At 39.5% G+C, this 10,406-nt stretch overlaps 1 protein-coding gene across 2 annotated transcripts; it reads left to right on the top strand.

The window, feature by feature from the left end:
- Positions 1-4: 4 nt before the first annotated feature.
- On the top strand, positions 5-9,621 carry LOC149020626 (Phox (PX) domain-containing protein). Of its 2 annotated transcripts, none has more exons than XM_089148838.1 (5): positions 5-2,587; positions 4,177-5,175; positions 6,095-6,320; positions 8,359-8,501; positions 9,064-9,621. In XM_089148838.1, the coding sequence occupies exons 1-5, from the start codon at positions 953-955 to the stop codon at positions 9,385-9,387; spliced, it is 3,327 nt and encodes a 1,108-aa protein (XP_089004964.1). In that variant the 5' UTR covers positions 5-952; the 3' UTR covers positions 9,388-9,621. The 2 variants fall into 2 exon arrangements, with proteins under 2 accessions (XP_089004964.1, XP_089004965.1); XM_089148839.1 differs by having other exon boundaries at positions 9,073-9,620.
- The last annotated feature ends 785 nt before the right edge of the window (positions 9,622-10,406 follow it).

The raw sequence follows: 10,406 nt of genomic DNA, 5'->3' as shown, positions 1-10,406 counted from the left end.
GGGTTAACAAGTATGTGTGGTGGCTAAACCCTGCACCGTAGAAATTCATTATAATTGTACACTTTCAACCATTCTATAAAATGAGGTTTATGCAAAATACAGCCTGACTTAGGGTGTCTTTGGTATGTGTTTATTGGAATCAATTCTGGGTTATAATGTAGTATGAAACCTGGTTCTTTTCTATTTCCTTGGTCCAGAAAATATTTTAGTTCAAGAATCTTCTAAGGATTCATATCATCCACAAAGATGGAACCGACATTTACTTCTATAGCTTTCTTCTCTGACTTGGCCCTGATATATTGATATATATATATTAAAATTCTTTCTTATTCTTTTTGGCGACGCCATCTCTAAAATTGGCATTATTCATTATAGATTTACTTTTTCATTTTCTTTTTTTCAATTTTTTTATTATTTTTCAATTGGAGTGGAAAAAATAGAAAAGTTTCAATATAGAAAATGAAAAAATTTTAAGAGGCCCACATGTTTTAGTCATATTCCGTCTCTCGAATCGGCGTTCGCACCCGCCTTTTTACCGTTTGCGTGAATCGTGACGAGAAGAGAAATGAACAATGGAGACTTAAAAGCTAAGTTCTGCCACTGAGGGAGCCTTTTTCTGGAAAATTTTCAATTTCAAAGTTTGAAACCAAGACTCTTGCGTAAAGCACGATTTCGAAGGTCAGTTTCCATTTTTTTCTGTTTTCAGCTGTTTTAACGATATTTCTCTGTTTCGATTTGTTTTCTCTTTCCGATCAATAAGGAGAAATTCTGTTTCAAATAGAAACCTTGTGATCTTATACATACCAGAATTTGATTCAAAAGTTATCGGTGAATTTCGGTATTGAGTGATCGGACCGAAGGTAATTTGACTGGAATCCCTGTTTTGATTTTCTGCCATTACGTGAGTTGGCTTAGTTGTGGCAGAAGATCTGTATTTTGTTTTGAGCGTCAGATGATCAGCGGAGAGGAGGATCGAGAGATTTTCTCCGATGTCGCCTCTCCGGATCCGCTTGACGAATTTCTGTCCTGGGTAGGGCATCCTAAATCCGATGCTGGCGATGCCTCGCCTGCTTTGTCGTGTTACTCTTCATGTGGAGAATCAGATTTCGAGAGGTATTGCAGCGCAAATTCATTTATGGGGACAGCAAGTATGTGTAGCTCCCTCGGAACTTGTAATGATTTTCTGGACTCTGATTTAGGTTCTGTGAGGAGTTTGGGGGTCGGAGAGGATCGTTGTATCTTCGAAAATGCTGGGTTTGGAGGCAGATTCCCAAAAAATTCTACTGACAGGGGTTGTACTGATTATTCATCGGACGGAAGACTCGAATTTTGCAAAGTGAAAAATGAGATTGGAAATTCTGTTTCTGCACAGGAAGGGAGGGTGGTGGGTTTTAATAAACGGTCCAAGTCATTGCCCAGACACCAGGAGAATTCATCATTTGATAATAATGTTGAAAATTTGACAACTCTTAATTTTTTCAATGGATCTGAATCACTTGGAAATTCAGCTGTAAATAGTATGCTTAACAAGGCTGATTCTGGCAAGGATAATGCGGAAGGTTTGGTGCTGAGTGGTGACCAAGGATTATTGCATAGCTCTGTTAAACACATTCCATCCAAAAATATTGTTTCTGTACAGAATAACAAGAAAAGGTTACCTCATTTTGGGGTTTTGAATGCATCCACCGTCATGCAGTCTGGTGAAGATTCCCCATCTAATGGTGCTTCTTGTCGAGAGATTACTAAACAAGGCCCCGATGATATGAATCGGTCACATGAGTTGAACATAACATCTGGGATTTCAGCTGATGGAAAGGAAGCTGGCAAATTAGCTGAGGCAGATGAGGAAACCTCAACTGGATATGAACATACAGATGATGAGAGCTCATCAATGCATTATGGTTCAGATGATGACCAAAGTATTGGTCCAGGTGATGGAATAAACATGGCTTATTATCAGAAAACCAAACCTGATGAGGAGAATCCATTACTCATTAATTCCACTGTGGCCTTTGGTTCAGATGATTGGGATAACTATGAGAGCAATCTTGTGAATTTCACTCGTGGGGCTGGCAGTGTTTCTCCAATTTTTGGTGGATCCGAGCAAGTAGAAAACGTTAAAGAAATACATATGAATAGTTGTGATGTCCAAGCTATATATCAATCAATAGAAAATATAGATAGCTGTTCTGTTAGCAGTGTCTATACATTGCAGGATCAATCTGCACAAAAGGCTTCTGCTGGGACAGATTCGAACATTGTTGATGGAATCGCAGCAGTGGAGCTTCGGAATGCAGGTAACAAGGAAATGAGCAGTCTTGATAAGACAGAAGTTTCAACAGGTGACTTTTCAGGAAAACCAGAGTCTAATCTTAAGTTGAATCCTTTTTCTGATATGGCAATCCGCCATCGTCTGTCTATGGCAATAAAACCACCTCAAGATAATGTGGCAGGAGATCTGCAAAATGATGTAAAAGATGCTCTACCACCTGTGGTTCAAAATGATCAGGAGACCTTTCTAAAGAGAATTCTTACAGATTCTTCCATGTCAAAAAACCCTCGTAAAGAATATGTGGCACCAAATGAGGTGAGTTTCATTATTTGACACATTTGTTAAAGAAGAAATTAATATTTGCTTTCTTTCACATTACAGTCAGAAGAAATGTTGATCTGAAGCTACCCATCCTATGCCATTTCTACTTGTTGCCATTCTCACCCTAAATGCAGACAAGTAATTTCACTGCTTTACAACCATTATGGTTATGGCTGCATTGCCATAATTGTTTAGTTTTCTACCATCATCTGCATCACATGTCAGACCCTGTCCATGCTCGTATGACTTTGCAGAGACCTATGCTTCTGGTTACCCATCCTTTGTAATTACTATTTGTTAGCATTCTCACCTTAAATGTAGTCCACAAACAGTCATTTGACCGGATCCATTTAATGGGCTTACATTTTGAATGTTGAGGTGGTTGGAAAATTAATATTGTTTTTCCAACCACATTTTGTTAGGAAAAGGGCACCTAAAATATTGGGCCTTTGTGTGTAGGCTTAGGTCTTTCATTCATGCCTTCTTCAATACAAGCACTCTGTGGGTTAATGAGTATAATCTTGGGTCTTCTTAATGTGCATCACGACTCAAACCAGCTTGTTGCCCACCAGTAATTTACCATGTGTTGAATTTGCAAGAATTAGACCTTCAAATGAAATGAATTCCTCTAAAGCTTGTAAATTGTGAAATTGAGAATGACCAGCTCTTGAAGGTTGTACCCAGTGCACAGGGCTCCTGCATTTAGTAGGATTTCTGGAGTATCAAATGCATGCAGCCTTACTGTTTGCAGAAAGGCTGTTTCCAAGACTTGAACCATGCCCTACAAGCCAAGCACTTTAATTATCTGTTTTAATATTATATTTAATTAAAAGTAAAAGCTAATTTTATATTATTTTTTACCGTTGCTCGAAAGATGAACATAGCAATCATATGTTTGTGCAAGTTTTGTTGCAGTTAATCTCTTAAATGAGTCCACTGCAATTGGTCCCAATTAGTTTACTTTTGAAAGTACTTTAAGGTTGTACAGGATTCAGATATGTGGAACAGGGTTCCACTGAGACTGCCTTGTATGATCCATTTAGTCGTAGCCAACCAGTTGGATTCTTGTATTAAGTTTTAAGCTTATTGTCATACTTCTCTGTTTGGGAGATGAATTTGGACTTATTTTGTGGCAAAAATAATTTTATATGCTTCGTTGTACCTTTTGGTTCATCCTATTGGAGATTTCTTTCTGAAAATACTATATTTTACATTTTTGCTATAATACGTTTCATGCTTTTTGAGGTTGATGTTCCTATTCTTTGAAATCTATGGAAAGTGCAATGTTTTGAAATAAAATGTAGTCTGGTTGTGCATTGCCCATGTTCATGAATTCTTGGTGACTGTTTCTTGTGATGATCATCCATTAAAAAAACTAAAATGAGACTGGTATTGTCCTGATCTGTGGCCCATAAGCCAATCATATCTGAAAGGGACTCCAATTGATCTTGGTAGATGGTAGAGGCTGTTTTTGTGAGGCCAATGCTATTTCGCTGTGTAAATATTTTCCTGTGGTGTAAGAGCTGTTTGTATTCTAATCCTTTCTTTTTCTCCTCTCTTTTTCCCCCTTAAAATTCTGGCAGGCTGAGAACCTCAATGTAAATGAATTCTATGATGATGTTGTCCATGAAATGGAGGAGATTTTGCTCGACTCTGAGGGGTCTCCTGGGGCTAGGTTCAGCAAGGGTAATAGGGCATCTGTATCACAGCCGCCTAAGCCTTTTAGAGATGGCAGCTCAACTGCTTCGACATCTGGTACCAATGATGCATGCCCACAAGTTTCCCAGCCTCTAAAAATTGATGGGATTAAAGTTGTAGGTGCAAAGCAAAAGAAAGGAGAGGTCTCACTAGGGGAGAGACTGGTTGGGGTAAAGGAATACACAGTTTACAGATTAAAAGTGTGGAGTGGCAAAGATCAATGGGAGGTTGAACGGAGATATCGTGATTTTGTTTCTCTTTATCGTCAGTTGAAAACATTTTTTGCTGATAATGGTCAGGTTCTTCCATCTCCCTGGTATGAAGTTGAACAAGAATCCAGAAAGATATTTGGGAATGCTTCTCCTTATGTTGTCAGGCAGAGAAGTGCCCTTATCCAAGACTCTTTACGATCCATTTTGCACTGTAGGCTTTCATTCAGCACATCAAGTCCTATGATTTGGTTTTTATCCCCTCAAAATGTGCCCCCCAGTTCTTCTATGTTAAACAGTCTGGTCCCTCTTTCATCTTCGGCATACCATGGAGAAACTTCAATGCAAGGTACTTCCACCTTGGGAAAGAAAATTTCACTTATAGTGCAAGTCCCACGTCGCAGGTCAATGAAACAGTTGCTGGAAGCACAACATTATTCTTGTGCAGGATGCCACAGATACTTGAATGAGGGGAAGACACTGTTGAAAGAATTTGTGGAGACTTTTGGGTGGGGCAAGCCGCGACTATGTGAATACACTGGTCAATTGTTTTGTGCTTCGTGTCATACTAATGACACTGCTGTTCTGCCAGCTAGAGTCCTGCATTTCTGGGATTTTACTCGGTACCCAGTTTCACAATTGGCTAAATCATATCTCAAGTCTATATATGAGCAGGTAATCTTTTGTCTTTCATGGATAAGAATAATTTAGCTTAGATGAACAATTATTTCTCTGAGATGGTTAAGATTATCTCGATATGGGTCTCTAAGAGCTGCAAAACACGTGTCTACTTATGTTGGCAGCTTCCTTCATTTAATATTGAGAATCCTTGTATTCAATTTATTTGCCCCATCATGGCGTGTGGATAAATTAAATTAGTTTTGGTAATCAGGGGGTGCATTTTGTGGATCATGTGTGTGAAACCAGTTTGAAAAATGATCCTGATTAGCCAAATGCCAAACTGTCTACTAGAGTGAGAAAATTGACTCTGTTGAGAATAATAATCTACATCAACCAACTTTGGACCACAAGTTCAACATGTATTTCAAACAAAGAGAGGGCCAATGCATGAGGGGGTGTGTTTGGATAATCCCACCCTGACCCACTTTGTACCTTTGGAGGACTTCATACTTCATAATCGTACACCAGTTGAGCCTCTTTACCTGACACCTTAAGCATTTGGTTTGAATAATTTGACTGACCCCTCCTTCCTTTTCTCGTTGGTTGGGGTTATCTCATTTGGTTTGTGTTGCCTGAAACTCCATTTCTATCAAATGTAATTTGCCATATGGCTGTAAGCTGGTGAATTGCGGTGCCTGTCAGTGTGTACCAGACTTACAACCACTTAAGAGTTCAACTTTGCGGCTCTATTAATCCTTAGTTTGGTTTCATGGTATTTGCACCCTTACAGATGTGTTGCATGAAACTCCATTTCTATCAAATGTAATTTGCCATATGGCTGTAAGCTGGTGAATTGCGGTGCCTGTCATGTGTACCAGATTTACAACCACTTAAGAGTTCAACTTTGCGGCTCTATTAATCCTTAGTTTGGTTTCATGGTATTTGCACCCTTACAGATGTATCTCTTTTGCAGCCCATGCTTTGCGTCAGTGCGGTTAATCCTTTTCTATTTTCAAAGGTTCCCGCCCTTCTCCATATTATGGGGATCAGAAAGAAAATAGGTGCTATGCTTCCATATGTTCGCTGCCCGTTTCGGAGGTCCATCCATAGAGGACTGGGATCTCGAAAATATCTCATTGAAAGCAATGATTTCTTTGCACTACGAGACCTTGTTGATCTTTCCAAAGGGCCATTTGCAGGTTACAATTTTGTAATGAGCTTTCTTTTGTCCATGTAGATGTACCTTCATGAACATAGATGTTTTCTTCTAGATTAAAAGTTGTAGTGTTATTACCTCTTATTTTATTGCTCTGTAGAATAAAATGTTTTTGTTTTTTAGGACCAGCATTCTATGCATCATGTGATGCATAAAATGGACTCCATCTGTAGCGGTTCATTAATAAGATAAGGTCATTTTAGCATTGAAAAGGAGGAAGTTTTGTTGGAGGTCTCTACTACCAATTTCTAGGTGCAAAAAGTGGTGTGCTAAACTTTGAAATGAGAAAGCTTCATGATGTGAATCCAATTTTAGGGTTAGGGTTTCTTGGATGATTTCCCTAAAATTAAGGGTTCGCCCAGAATCTATGATAAATTTCAAAGCAAAAGAATAAAAATCTAATGGATGATTCTAGAATTACTGGGGATGTTAAGGAAAAGGGTATGGGATGATTTGGGGGGTCTTTCAAAAGTTTGTGTTGTACTGATTTGGTAAAGGTTGAACTAAAAGGTCTATGGGTTGTAGGATTTGGTTAACAGAAAAATATGGGATGGGTTAGGTTTTTATCTAAGTGTGGGGGAAACCTAGACTTACCCAAAAGTCCCAAGGGAAGTTGCGGTTGTGTTAGAAAAGGGTTGGAGACGGTCTTGATTCCCTATGGGCTGAATCTCTAATAGATGGAGAGGTTGTTGAACAGATGTTGGGCAATCTTGATTTCTCTTTCTTTCTTTCTTTTCTTTTTTCTCTTCTTCTTTTCTGCCTTCTTTTCCTTTTCTTTTCTTGTTTCAGTTCTGCCGCAAGTCAGAGAGGGGTTGGGAGGGGAAGGGGATGCCGCTCAGTGGGAGGGAGGTGGGGGAATGGTTCAGGTGAGTCATAGGGGGTAGGGGAGGGTTGCTAGGTTATCACAGGGGTTGGGGAGGGTGCTGCCAAGGGTGCAGCAGCAAGGGGTTGTGCAAACAGGGGAGGGGGTGGGGGGTGTGTATTGGGTTTTGGAGGTGAGGGAGGAGACTAAGGTTGCTGCAATTGAAGGGGAAAGGGTGGGGAGGGGTTGCGATGGGCTGGAGGTGGGGGAAGGGGCTGGGGTGTTGTTACGTATTTGTTTTACTGCTGGAAAAGGAGAAAGTTTGCTAATTTGTTGAAGAAGGCTGCTGCAACTTGAATCAAGAATCTTAAATCCACCATGGCCCTCCCGAAGAAAACCAAGACTAGTTTCCCATAAACAATATTCAATCAATATTCAACATAGACAAACATTGGCAACCATAGATAGGGAAACCAGTCTGTGTTGAATAAATAACTGGGAGACTCTAATTGGACTCAACTAAGACTTAGAAACCATTAACTAGGGTTTCCTTTATAAGTCAAGACACCCATCTAGGCTTCTACAACTAAATGACAATCTCCTAAATTATAGGAGCTCTTCTTGATTTAAAAGACTAACTTATCTATAAGAGTCTTACTCTAAAAAAGACTCCTAAAGACTCAGGAACTTAACTCATAAATCAAACCAAGACTTCTAAACAAAACAAGACTCTGAAAATTAAGTATAGAATTCTGGAATTAAATTCCTGCAGATAATTAGGGCTGAAATTAACCAAATTATCCCTCGTTGAGGGTTTGGCCAGCCCTAGGTGTGCCACTTTGGAGTGGTCTTGGCGCCTACCCCAGGTTTCAGCTGGGGGGAACCCTTGTTCACATCACTTCATTTTGCGTGTTTCTTCAGATGGAGTTTTCTTTTTAGGTTTCAAGTTTCCATGTCATTTAGAGACTTCTAACATGAAGTTATAACTTTAACCTTTTTTAACTTTTTCCTTCTTGTCAAGTTTAAGATCTAAGATTGTAGTGAACTTTGTTTAAAATGTTATTCGTTGAGGTGTAGTTTATTTTTTGTCCCCTTTTTTTAAGAAGGTATAGTTTTTATTGTTGAAAGGCGTATCTTACTTTCATACCATACACCAATGAATTCTTCAGCATGTGGGTTCATCGTTTCTATGTTCTCACTATTTTAACTTTCATTGCAGCACTCCCAGTCATGGTCGAGAATTTGTGTAACAAAATCTTAGAGCACATCACTGAGCAGTGCCTCATATGCTGTGATGTTGGTGTTCCATGTTGTGCTGGACAAGCTTGTGAAGACCCATCATCCCTCATTTTCCCATTTCAGGTTAGTGTTCATTGATTGTCTGATGGAACAAAACTATCTTGGATCTATTGGACTTCAGTGTTACCCCATTCTTTATATGGATTACATACACAAGTGTTTCTTTACCAGGGGGAAAAAAGGGACCTTTAACCTTAGTATATTTCCAAATGCTTTTTCTTTTTGGTTAAGATACTGTTTTCCTACTTCATTCTGTTTGGATTCATGCAGCTGACCCCATTAAGCTGGGGATAAGGCTTAGTTTGCTTTTGTCATTTTTCTTTTGGGACAATCCGTTAACCAGAATTTGATGGTTTGACGTTTTGGATCCTGGTATGATAACACAGGATAAGGCTTCTGCCACACCTTTTATGTGGTACCGTTCCACCACAGCCATGTTTGCTACATACAGATCATTTAGGGCCCAGATGTGATGGGCGTATTATAGGAGTTTGAAAAATGTGGCAGTGGAACGGATATCCAGGCCAAGGTGTGGTGGAAACATTATCTCACATTATAGGAGTGATTTTATCTAAAATGGATTTTGATAATGTTAAATGTTGAAAGCTCTCTTGATTTCTCCTAGGATCAACAGGAAGCCAAGATAAAAAGATGCAGATCTTGTGAATCAGCTTTCCACAAAACTTGCTTCAGAAAGCTTAGAAGCTGTCGATGTGGTGCTGAACTTGAGGTGGAACATGATGGAAGTTCCACACATGATGCCAGGTCCAAGGCTAGTGATGAAGTGGATGGAGCTTTGGATTTGTCAGCAGGGAAATCCAATACCGGGTCAACTACACGTTTTCTCTCTGGGCTCTTCTCAAGAATGGGATCAGAGAAGACATTGTTGGGTCGTAAAGACAACAATGCAGTTATTGTCATGGGTTCTTTCCCACCCAATTATCTCTAATCCCTTGTAACAGTATTGTAAAAGTAGTATTGTGTGTGCTTGGAAACTTGAAGAGTTGAGAGAATATATTTTTGCCCCTTTGGTGTGTTCTTAAACAATAAAAGCTTGCCGATTTTATTGGTGAAAGCAAGAAGATTGAAAAAGGTTGAGATTTTTTGCTCATCATCTCTATTACTATGCTGAAATGTGGAGCTTAAAGGGTTAAGATCCATTCGTGTGTCTGGGCTTTAGTGGAACATTTCAGAAGCTAAAGCGTGGTGGGGAGAAAAAGAACCTTATTAAGGAAGTAGAGCGACTGATAGCGCACTCGGCTTGCAATACATCCCTACAGTTTTGTGCTTTTATGACATATGCTTTGCAGCAAGATTCTCTAAGCCCAATTGGTGATCAACAATCAGTTAGGGAAGATCAATCAGTCAGCTAGAACAGAATGAAGCTTCTTTGATAGAAGACCAATGCTTAACAAGGTTTCTCATTTTGACGCCTAGAGTGATATATCTTTTCCAGGATTCGGTTCCACATAGAAAGTTAGAAACCCATATGGGTCCCTAATGTCAAAATAGTTTTGACAGTTTTCCCAAGCATTGCTGTAGCACAAAATTGCTCCCCACTGTCCAGCTGCAGTGTTGCAGGCGCTACTTTGTCTAATGATTAGTAGATAGGAATGTAAGCCAACTTAGCTCTCTGCAGGTACTTGGCTGATCTTGATCACCAAAGAGGGCACCATTTGCTCTAAAACCATCACCATCATGTCCTCAAATATGTTACTGGATTGCGGCATCCAGACAGATGGAGCTCTCGTTAGTATTTGACTAGTAATGGAGGCTGAAATGAGTGCCACTCCAACCTAGACGTTTCCTTGATACTCTGTAGACCATAACCCTGGCAATCAAAGATTGTTAAATCCAATTACATTCATAAGTCTACTGAATGGCTCTTTTTAACATATACTATTGAACGTTAACAGAGCTGATGGTAGAATGGTTTAGGGGATCCAACAAAGGGTGGTGTGAAAGATC

Source organism: Hakea prostrata, chromosome 3 (genome assembly GCF_041222555.1).
Source record: "Hakea prostrata isolate BN-2017 chromosome 3, UWA_Hpros_2, whole genome shotgun sequence".
Lineage (NCBI taxonomy): Eukaryota > Viridiplantae > Streptophyta > Magnoliopsida > Proteales > Proteaceae > Hakea > Hakea prostrata.
Note: the sequence above shows the minus strand (reverse complement) of the source record. Positions and strands in the feature narration are given on the sequence as shown.